Source organism: Lethenteron reissneri, chromosome 41 (genome assembly GCF_015708825.2).
Source record: "Lethenteron reissneri isolate LAM-NWPU_2019-01 chromosome 41, ASM1570882v1, whole genome shotgun sequence".
NCBI classification, from domain to species: Eukaryota; Metazoa; Chordata; class Hyperoartia; order Petromyzontiformes; family Petromyzontidae; genus Lethenteron; species Lethenteron reissneri.
Genome location: NC_083819.1, coordinates 2,755,229 through 2,777,109, shown reverse-complemented (window position 1 = coordinate 2,777,109; position 21,881 = coordinate 2,755,229). Strand labels below are relative to the sequence as shown.

The window sequence follows — 21,881 nt, the reverse complement described above, 5'->3', positions numbered from 1 at the left end:
CAAAGTTCCGTCGGGAAAAAAAAAGCCTCGCGCGATAAAACGTTCCGGTCTGTCACGAGTTGGTAGAACAAGCCCCAAATCACCAAAACGGGTCAGCTCGATTAAAATAACACCCACGTCGTTTTGCCGCCGTGCAATATGTACACGACACGCTCGCGGATGCGTCAATGTTATAGAGGAGTGAATGTTATTATTATTGTTGTGTGTTAAAGCCGGTGCCACACGTGTATACATCCGGGTCGGTTTCCCACCACCCGCTTTGAGGCCACGTCAGAGCAACGCTAAAAGGGAGGGGGGTGGGGGAAGTCACTTTAATTGATTTCTATTAACCCATTCAACATTAAATTTCCGTTCGTTCGAAACAACAACAACAACGGTTACAATTCACAGTTAACCAGACATATCTAGCTAAACAACAATAATATCCACGCTTCAAGACTTGCTCGCCATGGCGTCTGAGAATCTGAGACGTCAACTGGAGTCGTTCCTACACAAGCTGGGCATCGAATTCGACTGTGTGGAACACCCCGAGGTGACGGGATTGTGAGGGGATTGTAACTTTCTTGTCGTGTTGTTACACTGACGGCTGAAGTGTTTCGTGCCCCTCGTTCCGTCAAAGAGTTTCCTTAAGCCCTCGTTAAACAAGTCCGCGGCCACGTCGCGCTGTGAATTCACTTAAGCTCACACGCCAACTCGATAAACAAGATTGTCACAATTGTGTGTTGTTGTTGTTGTTGATCGTGTTGTCTTCGCAACATCATTCAGACTCTGTCGTTTCGACAGACCTGTTCTTCACCTGAGGACGGCTGCTTGCGTTGTGGCCGAAACGTCGTGAGAATTGTATTTTATTATGTTTTGTTTTTATTATTTTATTACTTCCATTCTACGTGACTTTACCGAAAGAACCAAGAAGATGAATCCCTGCAGTCACGAAAGCTTTAAATCGAAACATCGTGTTGTTGCGGTGGGTACGGCTGTCGTTGCCACGTTGTTTTAGCGAAACGAATTCGTCGTCGTGAGCTTGACAGACGGCTCCGTTGGATGAAGTGAATAACTTCACGATATTCTTGGTAAAGTCACGTAGATAGGTTCAAATAAATGAACAACAAATAAGAAACTACGACTTTTCGATCGCAACACAAGCAATCGTCATCCGGAGGAAAAAAATAGCATCACTTCACGATGCTGTTACGTAAAAGCGCGGCGGTGTTCCACCACGTTGCTTAATCGTGCATTGCTAATCTTGTTTCGAGGTTTTCGTTCATTAAAACCATTGCTTATTGACCCTGCATGAAGCATGCCTCTGTTGTACACTTGCTTATTGTTTTTGTTGTTGTAGTAGTCTTGGATGCCCGTGGGATTTCGCCGACAAATTGATGCAATCTCGCAGTGGAAATTACTGCCCCAATAATACACGACGTGTCGTCATCTTCTTGGTTCTTTCGGTAAAGTCACGTAAATGGAAATAATAAAATAATAAATATTTAACATAATAAAATAATTCTCACGACGTTTCGGCCACAACGCAAGCAGCCGTCCCCATTCTACGTGACTTTACCGAAAGAACCAAGAAGATGAATCCCTGCAGTCACGAAAGCTTAAAATCGAGACGTGTCGTCATTTTAAAGGGCTGTTGTCTGTACGAATGTGCCTTGGTTATGGAAGAGGTGTGTTGGCTAAGGAAAGAGGGTCTTGGCTATGGAAGGGGGTCTTGGTTATGGAAGAGGGTCTTGGCACAAACACGCGGCACTCAGATGATTACACCCGGGATGGCCTCGGACAGTCAACTGTAAATAAGGGTCATTAAGTGTGGGTTTGAAGGCTTTATGAAACAATTCAAAACTGTATTAGTAGTGCTTGTTGTTGCCACCGAAGTTGTTTAGTAAATACTTAAATTGTTTTATGAAGCCTCGTTGTTTATCCGTTGCCAGACCGTCCTGAGTGTAATCACAACGTTCAAAGTTCATTTATTAGGTATATCCCTGTGAGCCATTCGGCTCTTGAATCGGGTGCAACCGCAACAAACAAAAACAAAAACATGAACAAGAAAACATCTTAAAGTGACTATGTGCAAACAGAAAATCCAAGAAAAGACAGCAAAATATTGCAGAAAAAATCACCGTACACCAACCCTGTGCAAATATCCCAGTGGGATGCAAGTCAAACAACAACAACAACCACAAGACAACTTAGATTAAGGCCATCAGTCTAACTCTGTACTACAACAAACAAACATGGCCAAACCAAAAAACTTTTCGAAAATCACCAAAATAAAGCCATGAAAGCAATGAAACAGTGATCATAGGAACTGTGAACTACTTGGACGAAAGAACAGTAGACAACACGTAGCTGAATGCCCTTTGACCATGGAAGAAATTGTCAGCTTGTCGGGGTACATCAGACACCTTGATGTTGTATGAGCAATTCCCCCTCATCAAGAAAGGTGGACAATTTATTTATACGTGAATTTTCGTCGTACTTTGTTGACACAATGCCGGAGTAAATCTTCACTGCATGATTGTACTCATGATTACCCCATGTTCATCAAAGTGTCTGAAATGCACACTAAATATTGTGGAACGTCATGCATGCAAATGCTGTATATTTAGCAGGTATTTTGCTATGCTATCACTGGAGATGTGATTGTGGAAATCAGTGTAGCATTGTTACGTATGTTCCACTGCGGCTGTGGTCTGATTGACCTTCATATTGAAATGGGAATTGGAGTTAGCCTCTTGAGAAATTAATAGAGATACAGTACCTAACACCCACGTGCTATGCCTACACCTCACCAATCCCCCACTGCCCTGAACTCGATTCACACGTGACCATTACAATTTTCCTACCCCAAATGCTCATTCTTAAAAATGTAACAATTTATTAAAACCGTTTTATTGTTACTCATACTCTTTGGTTTTTTCGGTAAAGTCACGTAGGTAAAAAATGTAATAAAGTAAATGAAAACAATTATTATTATCTTTATACATGTGTAAAGTAGTAACTCGGCGGGAGACGTCTTCACGGGTAGCACACTCTTTTTATTGACACCAAACTGTTACACGGGTGACTAACACTCACCCAGCCCCTTGGGTGACTAACACCCACTCAGCTCCACGGGTGACTAACACCCACTTAGCTACTCGGGTGACTAACACCCACTCAGCTACTCGGGTGACTAACACCCACTCAGCTACACGGGTGACTAACACCCACTTAGCTACTCGGGTGACTAACACCCACTCAGCTACTCGGGTGACTAACACCCACTCAGCTACACGGGTGACTAACACCCACTTAGCTACTCGGGTGACTAACACCCACTCAGCTATACTGACACGGGCTCTTACGCCCCGTAGCCTTCCGGAACACACCCGGCTGGGGTGTCCGTCTCGGCTCTGGGTACCACCGTCCCGACCCACGCGGGCGTCGGACTACGGGTTCCCCAGTCTCGGCTCCGAGCCACACAGGGCCCCGGTCCCGACAAGGACAGCGGGACTAGGGGTCTCGGGCCACTACCTCCTCCACTCCGTCTTCGGTCTTCAACTGGTTAACACTGACCACGAGTGCTCTCGCGCGTCTCCCTTTATACCCCTCCTGCGGACGTCGCTGAGAGCACCCATCTTATTGACCAATCACTGCGCGCGCTGGCTACGATCCTCTTTTCCCCGATTGTATCAGCGCGCCTCACCACCGGCGTGCGCGTTCATACCACGCCCACATCGCGTGCCCAACCCCGCGCCCCGTGATCCATCACTGTCGGCGCACGTCAACACCACCACTACATCACCCCCTACCACATAGCTCGCAGCCGACCCGGCTGCTAACAAAATATACAACACCCCCTCCCCCTTATGTGTGCCCCGTAACATAACAACAAAAACATAACAACACAACATGAACACCGCTATCCGCAAAAAACCCGCAACCGCCACACCCACAGCAAGAACAATATGTACAATCCGGCGAGTGGCAACGATAATGTGTATGCAGAAGGAGTAATAAAAAAAATTTCTTTATTCTTTTTCTCTTCCTTTCTCTCCGACTCGTGCAGCGTCCCAATATGTCCGAGCATCCCTTGAACGGGACATTTCCCCGGCAGAGGGGGGGGACACGGCGGCGAGGTCGGGTTTTGAACAAAAAAAGAATTTTTTTTTTTCTCATGAAAAGTGTTGCGTCCTAGCCCGAGTCCGCCTTGCCGGTCCGTCGTACGGCACCAGACGCGGTTGGCCATCCGGTGACGCCGGCAGTTCAGGAAGGCATGGGCCAGGCCTCGGGGCTCTGCGCGAGCCGCGGGGTTCCGCTTCCCAACGGTCAACAGCCGTCAGGTCCGAGACACCTGGGGGTGGGTCAGGTGGAGACACGTGAGGATCAGCCTGCGACACATCCCTCCCCGAGTCGACGGACACATCACACGCCCGGTCGTCACGGCACGAAACGGGGTCACGCGGCGCCGCGTAGGGTTTCAGTCCGGGAGGGGTGCACGTACCAACGGCGTCTTCCCCATTTAATCTGTATACTCTGGGGTCGTGCAACCCGCACAATTTCCACCGGTCCCCTCCATGGTCTCAACAGTTTGGGGGACGTAGCCAACGGTGCGTGTGGACAATGCAGCCAGGCCTTATCGCCCGGTTCCCAATCGTGCGTATGCACCTTCCGTCCATGCAATCGCTCGTTCGCGATCTGCCGAGACCGCGAATTCAATCTCGCAGCCTCTCGCGCTTCAGCCAATCTGGCGATATTAAACTTGATATGGTCTGCCAATTTAGATTTTGCACGTGGCTGGGAAATCCCCAGTTGGACATCCATGGCCGGATCAGCCTCCCGCCCATACATCAGAAAAAATGGAGAAAACCCCGTCGCCGCATGAGGGGCCATTCGATAGGCCGCTAGTACCCCCGGTACCTGTAAGTCCCAATCCACCTGGTCGTCGCATACCTGTTGGCACAGCATAGACGTAATCGTCCTGTTCAGACGTTCAACCATACCGTCAGTCTGCGGGTGGTACGGGGAGGTACGTACTTTCTTTGTACCCAATAGGTCGCACACCTCGCGCAACAAAATGCTCGAAAATTTTTTTCCTTGATCCGTCAGCAAGCGTTCGGGGGCGCCTTTGTCCAAAACATAACCTTGGACAAAGGCGTCCGCCACTGCCGCAGCCGACTGGTTGGCGAGTGGCCATGCCAAGGGCCAGTGGGTGAAGTACTCTACGCCAACCAGCAGGGACTTATTTCCCCGAGGTGTAACGGGAAAGGGCCCCAAGATGTCTAGCGCGACCAATTCGTTCGTGCGCGAAACCTGAATGGATTGCAGCGGTGGATTAGCCGCTATTGGTGGTGGTTTTCTTTGGGCGCACCCTACACATCCCTTAAGAATGTTCGCCACGTCGTTGCCCATCCCCGGCCAATAGTAGTCTCGCTGAATGAGGGCGAGCGTTTTGTGAAACCCCAGGTGCATGAGTCGTTCATGGGCAGCCAGGACGACCCTACCCCGCATAGCAAACGGCACCACGAGCACGTGACGCCGGGACATGTCCCACCTCATCAAAAGGCCCTGTCTGCACACCCAGGAACCGACCCGCGTTTCCCCTCTCTCGGGATCGTCAACCTTCCGACGTAGCGTGAGTAGGGAGCTGTCGGTCATTTGCAGACGGCCCCACTCGATGAGAGGCAACGCTAACAGCGAGTCCCTCCCCGTGGGAGCGTCGACCCCCGTAGTATCCGTGGCGGCGAGCACAACTTCCGCGGGGACAGCGACAGAGGGTTTACACCGCGCCGATCCTAACAGACATGCGCATTCCGTACGCGGCGGCAACCGCGACAATGCATCCGCATTCGAGTGGCGCAACCCCTTGCGGTAAATCGTCGTGAATTGGTAGTCCTGAAGGACCTCCAACCATCGGGACAATTGGCCGGATGGCTGCGCCACCCGCATAGCGTATTGGAGAGCCGCATGGTCCGTGCGAACCGTAAAATGACGGCCATAAAGATACGGCCTGAATTGCTGTATAAAAAACACAATCGCCAGCAATTCACGACGTGTCACGCAGTAGCGTTGTTCCGCGGGGGACAGAACCCTGCTACTGTAGGCGACCACCCGTTCGACCCCCCCGACCACCTGTGAGAGCACTCCCCCGATACCCGTGTTACTGGCATCCGTGTCGAGCACAAACGGTTGCGTGAAATCGGGGTAACACAAGGGGGGAGCCTGCACCAAGGCGTCACGAAGGGAGCAGAACGCGGCCTCCTCTTCCGACCCCTAGTGAAACCGCACCCCTTTAGCCGTCAAAGCGTGCAGGGGCCTGGCTATGGTGGCAAACTGCTTGACAAAACGACGGTAATAGGAGGCGAATCCTATGAAACTGCGGACTTCAGTGACAGAGGTCGGCGTTGGCCATGAGCTGACGCATTTCGTCTTAGCAGGGTCTGTCGAGATCCCTGAACGGCTAACGATATGGCCCAAATACCTGACCGATTCCCGAAGCAGAAAACATTTAGCCGGTTTAAATTTAAGCTTAGCGGAACGCATCCTGAGAAACACCGCTCTCAGTCGCTGGAGGTGCTCCTCAAAAGTCCGGCTGAAAACGATGATATCATCGAGGTAAATCAAACAGGTGTCCCATTGGAGGCCTGACAAAATCAATTCCATGAGCCTCTGGAACGTGGCAGGAGCGGAATGTAAACCCATGGGCAATCGGTTGAATTCAAATAGGCCTCCCGGTGTCCGGAAAGCGGTTTTTGGTTTCGATTCGTCATCGAGGGGTAATTGCCAAAATCCCGAAAGCAAATCGAGCGTCGAAAAAAACTGTGCTCCCGCCAAGGCATCCAGAGACTCATCCATCCTGGGGAGCGGATACGCATCGGCCATTGAGATTTTGTTTAGGCGGCGGAAATCGACACAGAACCGCAAGGACCCATCCTGTTTTTTAACCAAGACGATAGGAGCACCCCACGGACTGGAAGAGGGCGCAATGATGTCGGCCGCCAACATGTCATTAACTGCCGACTGCACATGCTCCTTCTCGGCTGGACTGAGCCGGAAGGGATTCTGTCGAATAGGGGCCGCGTCCCCAGTAGCTATGTGGTGGCGCAACAGGTCTGTGCAGCCAATATCATACTTGTGCCTGCTAAACACGTCAGCGAACTCGAGTAGCAAGCCCCTCAATGCACCCGACTGCACACTGGACAAGTTACTGGACCCGGCACACAACGAGTCCAACCACTCCGTCCCCTCCTCACTTTGAGGATGCGTATCGGCACTCGAATCGGCGTGAGCAACGAGCTGTTCCTCGACGGGTAGCGGTGCGGCGTGAGCCAGCACCGTTCCCTGCGTGATCACGGCCGGCCGCGACCCCGTATTCAGGACCATAACGAACGGCTCACAGTCCCCCCTCACCATGGTCTGGGCCACCGCTAAGTCGAGGCCCCCTTTAGCTCTGTTAGACGGCCCCAACAGAACTCCCTGTGCCCCCGCATCTGCCCCGAGGGGTTTCCTCAACCGAAGGGGTACCAACATTTGCGAACCCGGGGGCACCCGTACAGTCTGGGTTGCCAGCGCCTGCACCGTCGCACAAACCGTGCGTATCTTAGTAGGACTCTTAAAAAACTCAACCCGCCGTCCCGACGGAAGCTCAATGCAGGCCTGGTCTATGAGAATTTTGATGGGCATTTTAGACAGAAAGTCCGTGCCTAGTAAACAAGGAACGGCCAACGAAGATGATACAAAAATAGGACCCGCCAATTTTATATCGCCAATACAAATAGTCGCCCGAATCTGGCCGATGATTCCCAAAGATCCCCCGTTCGCCACGTAAAACGGTACGTCCACCGGCAGAAGGGGTCGACATTGGACGGGAAGAATGTTATAAATAAGGTCCGAAATGATAGTGGCCGACGCACCCGTGTCCACAAGCACCCGGACCTCAACCCCGTCAATGTACCCCGTTACCACGGACGACCCGGCCGACGCAGCCACTATCCTGTGGGCCAATTCGGACCATTCGACTGCTTTCGGGCCGTGTACGGACCCCTCTCGCCGAACCGAACCCCCGGTGCCCATACGCGGTCCCCCCACCGCTAAGCGGCGACCCGAACGTGCCGTGCATGTGGACCGAACGTGTGAGGTGCCGCGACTTGCCGGGTTCAGCTGGGATGTCTTTAGGCCCTGGTCGTCGTCCGGACGTGGTCCCGCGGTACGCTGACGTGGGGCCCGGCACCCGGACGCGACGTGGCCCCGAAGGCCGCAGTTGTAGCAGACGACGAGGGACGTCGTAGGTTTCGGTTGCTCCAGCTTGCGGTGTGAACGTGTGGGCGAACGACCTCCCGTTCTCCACTCCCCCGGTCTTGAAACGGCGAAGGCCTCCTCCCGCGGCACAGCAGGCTGAGGGCCGATGATCGTGGCGGCCGGTGCCCCGTTCCCCACCGATGCGCAGACGACCGTCGGCTTTCGCTTTAGGACTTCGTAAGCGTGAATACTTGTGGCAATTCCCAGGGAGCAAATGTCCATCTCGTCCGCCGTATTAATGGAAACTCCCAATCCGTGAGCCAACGCCAGCAGCTGCTCCGTCACCATGGCGTCCTTCCCCTCCTTGTCCATGCGGGGAAAAGCTGAGTCTGCCAGGGCGAGCAGCGCCGTGCGATAGGCGAGCGTTGTTTCTCCAACCACCTTCCGCCGATCGTAGAACTGGTGGCGACAGGTCGAGTGTGGCCCGAACACCTTGGCCATCAGGTGTAGCGCGGCCTGGAGCGTTGAGCGGGACGACCTCGGGGCCGATGTGAAGGCTGCAAGCGCGTCGTCGTCGAGCATCGCTGGCAGCGCGCGCAGGGCAGTGGTGTCGGACCACCCCGACATTTCTTGATGCGCGACGAACCGTCGCTGGAAGGCTCCCCAGTCGCCCCCGTCCGCCTTGAACACCGACAGCGCGGGCAATCGTTGCTGGAGGACTCGATCGCCGTCGTCGTCGTTGGAACGATTTTCCCGCGCGCCGCTGTGGTTGTAGAAAATGTCGGCTCCGTCTGCAGGCGCATAATGGAGATCTCCGGCGCGCGCCGATGACGCGGGCTGCGCTGTGTGGAGATCTCTGGCCACGTGGTGTCCGCGCTTCCCGCCAAGCGGTGGCGGGCCCTCAAAAATGGCGCCAACTCCAAAACTTTTGGCGCGAAACGCCTTCTGGCAGGATCCCTCCAGCCGCGCCGCCTCCTCCAACCCCGCAGCCGTCCCTCCGGCCGCTGGAACGGAGATTTCCGCCAAAATCGCAGCGGCGGCGAGCAGCAACTCCGCCAGGCGGGAGTGTGCGTCCTGCAGGCTGGTGTCGGAGGCAAGCGGAGCATCGGCCATTTCCGCGAAGTGCTGTATTGGCGGCAACTCCTCGTCCTCTCCTCCCGAGGTTGGTGTCTCCGGTACGCCGTCGTCTCCCCGATCTTGCACGTGGGTACGCGAAGTCTTCCTTGTGTCCATTCTTCTTGAAGACAGGTTTACTTCTGACGCCAGTTGTAAAGTAGTAACTCGGCGGGAGACGTCTTCACGGGTAGCACACTCTTTTTATTGACACCAAACTGTTACACGGGTGACTAACACTCACCCAGCCCCTTGGGTGACTAACACCCACTCAGCTCCACGGGTGACTAACACCCACTTAGCTACTCGGGTGACTAACACCCACTCAGCTACTCGGGTGACTAACACCCACTCAGCTACACGGGTGACTAACACCCACTTAGCTACTCGGGTGACTAACACCCACTCAGCTACTCGGGTGACTAACACCCACTCAGCTACACGGGTGACTAACACCCACTTAGCTACTCGGGTGACTAACACCCACTCAGCTATACTGACACGGGCTCTTACGCCCCGTAGCCTTCCGGAACACACCCGGCTGGGGTGTCCGTCTCGGCTCTGGGTACCACCGTCCCGACCCACGCGGGCGTCGGACTACGGGTTCCCCAGTCTCGGCTCCGAGCCACACAGGGCCCCGGTCCCGGCAAGGACAGCGGGACTAGGGGTCTCGGGCCACTACCTCCTCCACTCCGTCTTCGGTCTTCAACTGGTTAACACTGACCACGAGTGCTCTCGCGCGTCTCCCTTTATACCCCTCCTGCGGACGTCGCTGAGAGCACCCATCTTATTGACCAATCACTGCGCGCGCTGGCTACGATCCTCTTTTCCCCGATTGTATCAGCGCGCCTCACCACCGGCGTGCGCGTTCATACCACGCCCACATCGCGTGCCCAACCCCGCGCCCCGTGATCCATCACTGTCGGCGCACGTCAACACCACCACTACACATGCATTGAATCACTTGTCACGTTTATTACGTCTGTAAATTATATAGCAAATAATGAGACAAGATAGGTAACAAAATGCATTATTTCATTAAACAGTGCCTTCTAATCGTCAGAGTTTGTTGAATTTCTGGAGGGGTAAATGTTTTCTACATACTTATCAAATATAACTTTATATTCCTACACCTAACCCTCCCAGGGACTGTTTCCAAGGGCCAACCTTATCAGTAAAGAGTGTGCCCCTCACCAGTGCATGGTTGTATGAGACTAAAGTTAACTTCAAATGTGCAACTAGTTTTTATTTGTTGGTGGGGAAGAACCTCTATTTTTGTTTAATTAAATAAATTAATTTTCTTTTATTTCTTTTGTCAAGGCGCCCTTCCCCCCTCCATCCCAGCTTAAATAGCCGCTCCAAGCCTGGAGTGTGTCATTCAGATTCTGTCTACTCGACAGACCTGCTCTCCACCTGAGGACGGCTGCTTGCGTTGTGGCCGAAACGTCGTGAGAATTATTTTATTGTTTTATTTTTATTATTTTATTATTTCCATTCTACGTGACTTTACCGAAAGAACCAAGAAGAAGAAATTAAAATTTATTCTAGATTTGAAGTTTTCGTGACTGCAAGGATACATACTCTTGGTTCTTTCGGTAAAGTCACGTAGGTAAAGAAAAAATAAAATATAAATTAAATCACGACGTTTCGATTGCAACACAAGCAATCATCATCAGGTGTGACAACCACAGCAATAAATTTTTACTGAAGTGGGAGAGAAGCCGAATTAAAATTGCCCCAACTCTGAGGTGACTCAGAGGTGATGGTGCTCAGCTGCCACAACTGAGATCCTGGTTTCGAATTTTTAAGCAGTTCTGTGATATCTCCATCCGCAGATCATTCGCCCACCATGCAGTGATGCACTGCTTCAGATAGCTAAACTTAAGAGAGAAAGACAAGTGCTTAGTATTTTGTGTAGAGGGGGCAGAAGGTTGGCGCTGTACGTGCATACATGCTAATCTTCATGCGTGCACTCGCCTTGCTCTATCGTCCAGGTGTTCACGGTGGACGAGATGATGCCGCATGTGAGCCACCTGCTTGGCGCCCACACCAAGAACCTGTTCCTGCGAGACAAGAAGCGCGGTGGCCTGTGGCTCGTCACCGCCCTGCACGACCGCTCCCTGCCGCTCGGCTCGCTCTCAAAGCGCCTGGGGCTCGGCTCGGGCTCGCTGAGGTTCACCGACGAGCTGGCCATGCGCGAGGCGCTGGGCGTCGGTGCAGGCTGTGCCACCGCGCTGGCGCTGTATCGCGACTCGGCCGATTTCAACGCCCCCGGCGAGCCCGGCAGCCGCCCGAAAGTAACTTTCGTGCTGGACGCCGAGATCGCGTCCGAGCAGGGTCCGTACGAACGAGTTTACTGCCACCCGATGAGCAACGCGGCCACGCTCGGCATGCGGACGCCGGACTTCATGCGCTTCGTGCGAGCGACGGGTCACGAGCCGGTGATTGTCGATTTTTCGGATCTCAAGTGACCGATTGCATATTTGCGTTTTTGTTGTTGTTAAATCACGGTTGCTGAGCCCCAATATGCCAAGCGGTCGGCAAGATAACTTTACTGTTGAGGTTGTTAATAGGTAAAAATTAATGCGTTTCTTGAATTGAGCAAAGCTTGTAAAATGTGGGAAAAGGGACGACGGGAGGGATTTTTTGAGTCGAGCAGTGTTAGGATTGAAACCGAAAGAGGTTTTTGTTTTTACCTTCAGTATGGTGGTTGAACGCAGCTTGCATGAGACTAAACTGTCTGTTTAGTAGACCGAGTCCTCAGCATGGGAGTATAAATTGACACAAAAAGCATAGTTACTTCAGAAGGCAAATTATTGTGAGGGCACCAAAAACTGATTTGATGGAAAAGCCCCAAATCTACCACTACCTGATGAAAGAATTTCACATGGGATTTAAAAAAATATTATGAAAACAATGCAGCTTAGTCAAATGTTTTGGTCATGAAGCCTTTTGGCTAGATTGTAATGTTTTAAGAATTGTAAAACATGATGGCCATTTAATGGTTAAAAAAGTGGTGACGCAATGACTCGATATGATGGTACATGATTAATGTTGTAAAATATTTGTATCATCTAATTTTACAGTATTTTGATGCACTTCAGTGACACCGATTGCTCTATGCAATTTTATAAACAATTTAAAATCCACGTGAATATTTTAGACGTTGATTATGCAGCATGGTAATGGATGCTTTTTTTTATATTGAGAGGTACAAGCTGCATGTATTCAAAAAAGTGCCGACAGAGGGCAGACGTGAGCTTTCTTTTATGCAATTCTTCCTACCAAAATAAAGAGGCTCCCTTAAAAGGCACGTGTCCTTTATAACAGACGTTTTAATATAAAAAGAAAATGATCTTCACTTTTATTAAATCGTTTATTTTCCTACATTTTACTTTTTGTATAATTTGTGGTCGTTTGTTTTTACAAATATGGCCGTAAAAATGTAAAGATAATCGTTTTACCATGGAATGTAAAGCCATATATAATTGTGTAATTGTGATTTTCGTTACCTGTACGTGCGTGGTGACCTTAAAAAATATATAAGCACTCTCTTCAATCACCCCAAGTGTGTGTTGGGCAGTGCACAGCAGGCAGCCAAAACACATCATTCTCACACTGATTGTATCACAATTGGTAGAAATAGTACATCTCGCTCACATCAGTCCAACAATACCAATTTATGACCATGTGCCTGTCACAAAGCAAGCAATCTTATACGGTCTCTGAATCATCATTTTTGCAAACACTGCCCCCCCGCATGCCATCACCTCTCTAGGGACAATAATTCAGGTCACGAGTGATGAGTGAATTCAATGGGAAATATGAAAACATGACAGCAGTGCCATTCCTTAACATCTTTTCTGCAGCTTTGTGTCAGCTGTCTACATAGGACAGCAATAATTAATCATCTTCAACTAAGTTGAATAGCACATGCTATATTAATACAATTACACCATTGCGACAAATATCACCTTTTTACCACTGCTTGGCCAGATACAAGGCGTTATATGTAATACAAAAATAAATTGATAGGCCACTATATCATAAAAAATATATATATATCCTCACCGTAGTGTGTTTAAGTGCCGTACATATTTCACGAATAATTATAATAATTTTCATTGTGAAATGCGACGGCGCAGTTCCATCACCTATGGTGTAAATGCCGCCACGGTTTCAGATCATTGATGACCCCACGTGGTTGTGGATAATTTGCAGGGGGAAGCCTAACATCGACGTTTGGGCGTACTCGTAAACATGCGGGTTGGTACAGCCTCTCCTCGGCAGTTTGACGATTCAACCACATAATAAACGATCTTGTTAAAAAAAAAAACATCAGCAAGCCGGCTGCTGATGTTGGGAGTCCGTGACCACACATACAGATGAGCGAGTGGAAAATCCTCTTTGATGGCATTGATCGTGATGTATAACCAATTGGCTGGAGTTGTGAAGTGGCCAGCGGGGGACCCAGAGTTTTATGGGAGCTGGGTTTTAGGTGCACAAACTGCTGCTCAGGTCCCCCAAAAATAATGATAGACACGGCACTGTGGTGCAGATAGGGGAAAATCACCTGCTCAATCCGTCATGTGCACCAGCCTGCCACCGATTAGAAAAACCCATCAGGGCGCTGTCGTTGTGATGGGCATCAATTTGTACTTTTTATTCTTCATATAAAACCTCTGTCCTCACTCAGGGCAGGCGACGTGCCCTGCCAAGCTGCTATCGCCATGTAAAAACATTTCAGGATTTTTTGTTGAAATTTCTGGTGAAGCACCGGATTTAAAATTTCACTCTAGAAACTAACGTGATTCTGATGGCAAAATTATTGATTCTTGTGGCATGAATTTAAGAAACTTGGACATGCAACCACGTTAGTGCGATCATGCGGTTTATAAAAAATATTCTTGAGGTCATTGGGGTACATGCTTTAATTTCTAAAAGATGACAATGGTTAATTAAAATATTCTGAACTTTTACAATGTTTGGTGAATAGAATAATGAGAACTAAATGTGACGCATCAAAGCTACCGTGAGGTTTTTAAAGGAGTATACCTGGGAAACAGGTGTGTCTTGTTAACACATTTTTAAGCCAGTACCTAATATAGAACTGTTTTACACATTACTGAAACAAAATATATGCATGGCACGTGATTTGGCAGAACAAATGGGCTCGTGTGATTTGCCCTGTAATATTAAAGTATTTTCATATGTTGTCTCCCTTTGTCCTTCCATTTTCTGTACCCTAGAAACTAATTTCTCGCATGCCTCTATTTTAAAGATATAACCAAAATGAGAACTCCTAGATTCGTGCAAACTGACGTGGCAATAATGTAATTGGAGCTCCTCAAAGGCAGTTTGACTTTGCCGAGTCCACAGATACAGGATAATGAACAGTGATATTTGTCATGCTGCACAGTTGCTGGGCTGTGCCAACATAAGCTAAATATCATAAACAAACTTCATTGGTAACAGCATTATAATTCACGTGTCACGCACTGCATAACATTTTAAAATTTTCACTAAAGCCTATAGTGTTTTTTGGAAAATCCATCACTGAATAATCCAGCATCACATTTTCCAAGTGTCTTGTGGTGATTGATAACTTTTCACCTATTGAAATAAAAATGGACTAAATTGGCGAATACTAACATAAAAAATGTGTATATTGATATAACATGTTAACATAATCAACATTTTTTACGGCAAATGCAGTATCCAAATTCCTCGGTGTTTGGGTAGCGAATTGTAAAACTTTCTGCAAACACAAGTCGCGCAAAAAGTTATTGCATATTTTATTGGTCTCAAAGGGGACCATTGCTGAAAGAATATTATATTTCGGCAGTGTGCATGGTAAAAGTAGAGAGGTAGGTTTTTTTTATAAACATAGAGGTTTTTTTGGGGTTAGATTGCATAAATATATAAATGTGTCGATAAAACCCGCCACCACCCGACACAGCCAACTAGTAAGGGTTGTCACGTAAACAGAACGTGCCAATTCGTCACTAGTACAGCACACCGGTGTGTTGGAGAGCCAAGCCACAACATTTACAATCTGGGTACGACGTTTTGCCAGTAATTACAACTAGCTCCGTTAGGCGACAGCCAGATTCGTGGAGAAGTCCACCTGTCTCGTTTTCTATATAGAGGCGTAGATTCGGTGACCACACTTCTGCGGTCTTGCACAAAGGTAGGGGGGATTAATGAGCCAACGCACATTATGCATGCGCATTATGCGAGCCCTTTGATATTGTCCTTCCTGTCCATTGTGTGTATTAAAATAGCCGTACCAACGCTAATCCCTATTGAAGTATGCTGCCCTTTGTAGGCATGCATTTAAAAATGTATTATTTGATGATTCGCTTCCACGCAGCACTAAGTCGGTAGCTATCCGAACGGCTAAAATAATTATTTCTTTCAATTTCGATAATATAATTAGTCTTGGCCAGTAGGAACTAGTTTTGCACAGAACTTCAACTATCAAAATCAATTGAGTGTCCTTGTTGGCACGCGTGTTCTGCTACTACTGACAGTTGTATTTGGGAGTATTTAATATTTCTCTGATGTTCCTTTAGTCTCGTGCTGATCATTCATCCTGTTTGCCCAACATAACATTTTCCACAAGTGCAGTTAATCCTGTACACAGCTTCTGTTGATAGCTTCGGTAACATATATTTGTACAAGATATGAATTTCTGTATTTTATGTAACGTGCCAAATCTGACTCGGATGTTTGTTTTTCCAAACATCTGGCTAGTTTACAGTTATTCCCGCAATGTACGGTATTTTGATCGTTTTAATTACTTGGGCAGTTTCAGTGCTCGTGTTATTTGATTTGGTTTTGGCATCCAATGCCCTGTTGATGTGTGCATCATTGAAACCGTTCATTTGCAGCGCTTCTTTAACATGTTGAATTTCACTTCTCAGACTGTCATCATCTGACACTTAGCTCGATGAATGAGCGTCTTGATAAGAGCAGATTTCTCTGCGGGGTGATGGTGTGACTGCATTCAGATAGGCGTCAGTATGCGTTTGGTAAACACTGTGTGTTATTTTACCATTTAGACCCCGTCCAAGCAGAATATCCAGAAATGGTAGAGTTCTGTCAGCTTCTACTTCCATGGTGAACTGGATGGATGGGTTTTGCGAGTTGGGATGATTTAGAAATTCGTTAAGTGTATCTTTGCCGTGTGGCCAGACCACCAATGTGTCATCCACATATCTAAACCAAGCAGAGGGTTTTAGTGTGTTTGAAGCTATTGCTTTTGTTTGAAAATCTTCCATGTACAAATTCGCTAGCACAGGAGACAAAGGAGAGCCCATTGCTGCTCCTTCCTTTTTTTTTAAATCCTTTATATTAAGTTCGCTTGCTTGCGTGCTTGCTTGCTTGCTTACGACCGTGCAAATCTTTCGGTCGTTTTTTAACCCACTTCCCGTGATCCAATCGAGCTGACATTTTGCACACAGACTCGTTCTGCGAGACAATTAATGTTCGTGAACATTTTTTTCCCAAAAAAATGTCCAAAATTTTACACTGTTTAGGGAAAACAAATTAAATATTTAATTACCAATTGCTTAATACTGGCAGACAATCATCTGACCCATAGGTGGCAGCCATCTCAAGCCAGAGGACGAGAGGACTCTAGCCGCCACGCATATAAAGGATTTATAGTGAAAAACTTTGTTTTTACGGGTTATACTTATTAGAAGTCACCTTTCCACGAGAAATAGGTGTTCTTTAGACAGTGTTCAGCTAGTCTTGGGATATCTTTGGCGAAACCTTTGTTCGTTACCAGTGTCGAGTAGTTAAATTGACTCGTTGACCGGAACCCTCGTGAACAGAGAAGTTACATACAAACTTAAGCTTAATATCTTTAATTATACCATGGGAACCTCATTTGCCAGTAAAAATATGATAATAGTTTTTTTACCCTTCTCTCTGGAAACAAAACTGACACCTTTTTACAAGGAGTCATGTTTGTATAGACCGCAATACCTGCAGTCATAATACAAACAAAAGACATAACTCTGATAATGTGCACTGATTGGTCCAATCAACTTCAAGGGCAGTGCACATTCTCAGAGTTATGTCTTTTGTTTGTATTATGACTGCAGGTTCAATCAACTTCAAGGACAGTGCACATTATCAAAGTTATGTCTTTTGTTTGTATTATGACTGCAGGTATTGCGGTCTATGCAAACATGACTCCTTGTAAAAAGGTGTCAGTTTTGTTGCCAGATAGAAGGGTAAAAAAACAATTATCATCTTTAATTATATTTTTGGTTCTTTCGGTAAAGTCACGTAGAAGGGAAATAATAAAATAATAAAAAGAAAACAAAATTGTCACGACGTTTCAGACCGCATTCCATTCTCGTTCTCTCCCCCTTCCTCTGTTCCGACGGACTTGTCCGTCTGAACAACCGCCAGTTGCTGTCCGTGGTGCTGACGTTAAGAAAAAACCGCCACTTTTTTCAAATTTTCTTGCTGTGGTTTTCACACCTGATGATTGCTTGTGTTGCAATCGAAACGTCGTGAGAATTTTATTGTTTTATTTTTATTACTTTATTATTTCCCTTCTACGTGACTTTACCGAAAAAAACAAGAATATGAATCCCTGCAGTCACGAAAGCTTTAAATAGAAATCTTTAATTATATTTACGAGATGTTCAGTGTTTTTTTTTTATGAACTAAGAGGTTCTACCGATGTCGGTTTGTATTTGTTTCATTACGTATTGTGCTGATTTGTATGTGGCAGAGACTATTGTACTATGGGTCTTAATGGGACATCAGGTTTGTGAATTTTTGCTCGCCCATAAAGGCTTGGTGGTTTTGATGCCCTTGGTTTGATCAGGTATTGCTCTTCCTTGGGAATTGATGGCTTGGGCAATGACTGCCGTTGTTTTACGTTCCAAGATGCTGGTTGGGTCTCGTTTAATTTTAAGGTAGGTACCTTTATCGAGTAAATCTTTGATTTTATTATCGTAGTCCTCACGGGGCATCACAACAGTTTTTATAGTCTATCCTTATGCGTGACTATTGTTTATAAATTGAATTTCATGGCGACTTTGGCACTCATTTGATACTGTGCCCATGTCTGCATGGCTTTTTTGTTTGCCAACAAGTTAGCAATGGTATGCAATCCTGACTCTCTGCCTTATCCAAGAATGCACCTTTGTGTACCGTCAATATACAATAAATATCTATTATTTTGCAACTCGCAGATGGCAGTGAGGCAGTTTTTACGAAACTGTTCTCTCCAATTTATGATTTTGCTTGATTAGCAGGTAAGGTTAGTCCTCGCATAAAGTTCCATTTTGGAACGTAGAAAATGTCTTAACCATTTTTTTTGTGTTTGCCCATCCTAATTATTTTGATACTTGAGTTATAACTGGACTAAGGACAAATATACATCTTTTAATAAATCAGTTGTAGTGTCATGGCGACAATGAAGGATATTTCACAGATGCGTCCAGTGCATCCCAGGTTTCCTGTCGACGACAAAGACATTGCTTAGACAATAACGATAACCGCGACTTTATTTCCACAGTGGTGGCATCGTATTACCTGCATTTATCCATGCATGCATGGCACGGTGCCTCGAGAGAGCTGTTCTTAAGATCACGTGTGCAATGAGATGTATGGTTCCCTAAGATGAATTCAAGTATAAAAAGCACTTGCCATTTGGAGACACAAACAAAGAGGCACTGGAGGTTTGCTGCCCCCACAGGCATTCCCATCGTTTCGTCTCTCCCATTTATCTTCTTTCACCGCTCTCCATCTCTCGTCACAGCTTTTCTGCAAAAAGACCACACGCCAACGCACGCGCAAGACTTATTTTAGCTCGACCGTTTATTATTTGAAAATATCGCTTGGCCTTGATGCTTAACGAAGATAGACTGGCATGGATGACGAGGCAGTCACCCGTGTTATGTGGACACAAAAGTGTTGCCGCGAAATGTTTCTTAAATCTGTTGGTCAGAAATATTTGTAATTTCTTGTTTTATCAAATGAAGTGTTTTTTAAAAAATATATACACATTTACTCGTGAGAATACGTGAACACGTTTGAACAAACACTTTATTGTACAGTATTTCATGGATCTGGACATTTTCCTTTGCTTCAAATGATGACAAACACATCAATCCATGTGACTTTTAAAAGAAGAATGAGAGGAAGTCTCATTTATCATTCTGTATGGACCACTTTGCTTTCATGGCACTTCCTTAAGAGTGCTATGTACCTTCCCAAGCAACATAAAGAACGTATATTAATAGGTTCTACCCCTTTATGGCATGTTCTGTTTACGTGACAACCCTTGCTAGTTGGCTGTGTCGGGTGGTGGCGGGTTTTAACGACACATTAATATATTTACGCGATCAAACCCCCAAAAATACCACTATATTATGGATTATAATAATTGAAGAAAGTCTACGTGTTATACAGAGCATGTTGTTATTCGCATGTTCGCCACAAGTATGTGTGGTTAATGCAGACATGACTACTTGCAAAAGGTTTTTGTTTGGTGTTTGGACATCTGAACACAATTGTTTTATTGTCAGAAAGGGTAAAACTTATTCTTATACTTTTATACTTGCAAGAAAGGTCCCATGTTGTAACATAACGAACGGTGCTGAATAGCACTGGATAAATGTATTACTTACAACAATTTGATTAAGTACAACATATTTTAGTGGGGAAAAAATCAACAGACCTTGACCGAAGAATACTAAAGCCTGTGCACTATTTTGATGGAGAGGTGATAGATTTGAGATTTTACCAAAGAGATATGCCCTACAGGTCAAAGGGCCACAACAGTCCCCCTTTCCTCGTTGCAATACGCACATCATAGACCGCCTGAAGTGCAGCCATTCAAGCAGCATGTGCGTACAAAAGTCATCCCAACTGCATGCGCCCACAGATAAAGTCTAAAAAGAGCTGCGATTTGGCCAAAGAGAGAGAGAGAGAGCAACGGATAAACTCTGTTCTTTCTTCCCAAAAACAATCATGAGCCACCCATTGCCAAATACGAAAAAGGGTACTCTAGCAATCCAATGTGTTTTCGGGCTGTACCGTGTGCTGTTCAGTATGATCAAGGACGTTTCGCTGCACATGATGTTGCGAGCTTCTTGGGAAATAAATTCAGATACTGGCATGGAGGTTTCTCTCCATGCGCTTGCGACTACTTCAGAATTTAATTCAGAACGTCCCAGTACGTGGATCAATACGTTCGGGAGTCGTCCAGAGCAAACACCGAAATGCACATCGGAGAGAGCTGTAGTACAGCGCAACCGCAAACACTCGTGCAAAATATTCTCTTCTCCTCGACGCTATTTGAAATGGAAACACATCTGCAGAGAGAGAGAGAGTGCGTGCGTGCGTGCCACAGGGTACGAGCCTCGATCCTCGCTTAAGTGGGTCCCACGTTCGTGCAATGCTGACAATGCTTGTGGCCAGAATGGAAGGCACTTGTGTTCGAGGAGATGCATCAACCGCTGAAGTGTGGACAATGGCACCAATAATGCACGTGCTTCAAGTATGTGTCTTTTACATTTTTTTATGTGTGTATGTAGATATAAAACAAGGAATTGGATGTGGTTCACCAAACAAGCCAATGTTAAAATACGTAATTAAATTTAATAGCGCATTCGACATAATATGAACAAAAATAACCGGTAACAAAATTTTGCGAGCGAGCGACAAGATGTCTTCATGCACCCAATGAGCAAGTCATGTGAGGGCCAAGCTTATGGTATATCCACGTGTGTAAAAATTACACTTTGAACCCAACCCTTACGATATGCGTACAGTCGGCCTGCACACATCACCTGACTTCTCCCCCCCAGTCAAGACTGCATTGCCCATGAAGCTGTTCCCCGTCGCTTAGCGAGGGTTTTCATTCCTTTTTTTAACAAGACATTGGATGGTTTTACCAAACAACTGTGGAATCCATTAAAGATTAATGAATTCCTTAAAGACTAAAGGAGCATCTCAGGAGCCTGTTTGTTTGTTTCAGAGGAAATTGAGGTCTCTGCCCAGAAATGGTCTGAGAAAATTGTTTGTGTTTGTGTACAGAGCCCTCTGGTCTTCAGGCCAATAAAATGCAGTTAATCTGAAGGATTTATTTATACACATTTTACGAATGTATTAAGCGTGAAAGGCATGTTCACACAAACGTGCATATAGAGCAGATGCTTTCAGCGTCGTAGTTCATCGCAATTTTAAGTGGGATTAAAAATAAATGACAAGAAAGCAAATATTTTGAACAATTGTCTTGGAACACGAAATATTCATATATTATATAATCCAAACAACATCTGGGGGTATTCAGATCACACGTCGCTGCAATGGTGTGTGCAACTCTCCAGGCTGTGATGGTCTCAGCACCTTTATAGTAATGTCCTTCTCTCCAAACCGGGCCCCCTCTCCTCCCCTTCCCCAAAAAAATAGTGTTTGAGTTTGATTCCGTCATATGCATCTTGATTGTCCAGAAAAGCAGAAGATAAGACTTTCTTATTTTTAGATTCAGCAGGGAGTCTCTCGAGGTATAT

General features: G+C 46.8%; 2 protein-coding genes across 2 annotated transcripts in view; one reads left to right on the top strand and one right to left on the bottom strand.

The window, feature by feature from the left end:
• Window positions 1-11,419, bottom strand: part of MTIF2 (mitochondrial translational initiation factor 2) — a 33,417-nt gene extending 21,998 nt beyond the window's left edge. Inside the window, exon 1 of the mRNA XM_061568650.1 lies at window positions 11,311-11,419. Within this exon, the coding sequence (XP_061424634.1) occupies window positions 11,311-11,357 (47 nt within the window). The 5' untranslated portion in view covers window positions 11,358-11,419. The remainder of the gene's footprint in view (window positions 1-11,310) is intronic.
• On the top strand, window positions 66-14,551 carry LOC133352778 (prolyl-tRNA synthetase associated domain-containing protein 1-like). The gene is made up of 2 exons (XM_061568652.1): window positions 66-532; window positions 11,328-14,551. The coding sequence occupies exons 1-2, from the start codon at window positions 449-451 to the stop codon at window positions 11,802-11,804; spliced, it is 561 nt and encodes a 186-aa protein (XP_061424636.1). The 5' UTR covers window positions 66-448; the 3' UTR covers window positions 11,805-14,551.
• The last annotated feature ends 7,330 nt before the right edge of the window (window positions 14,552-21,881 follow it).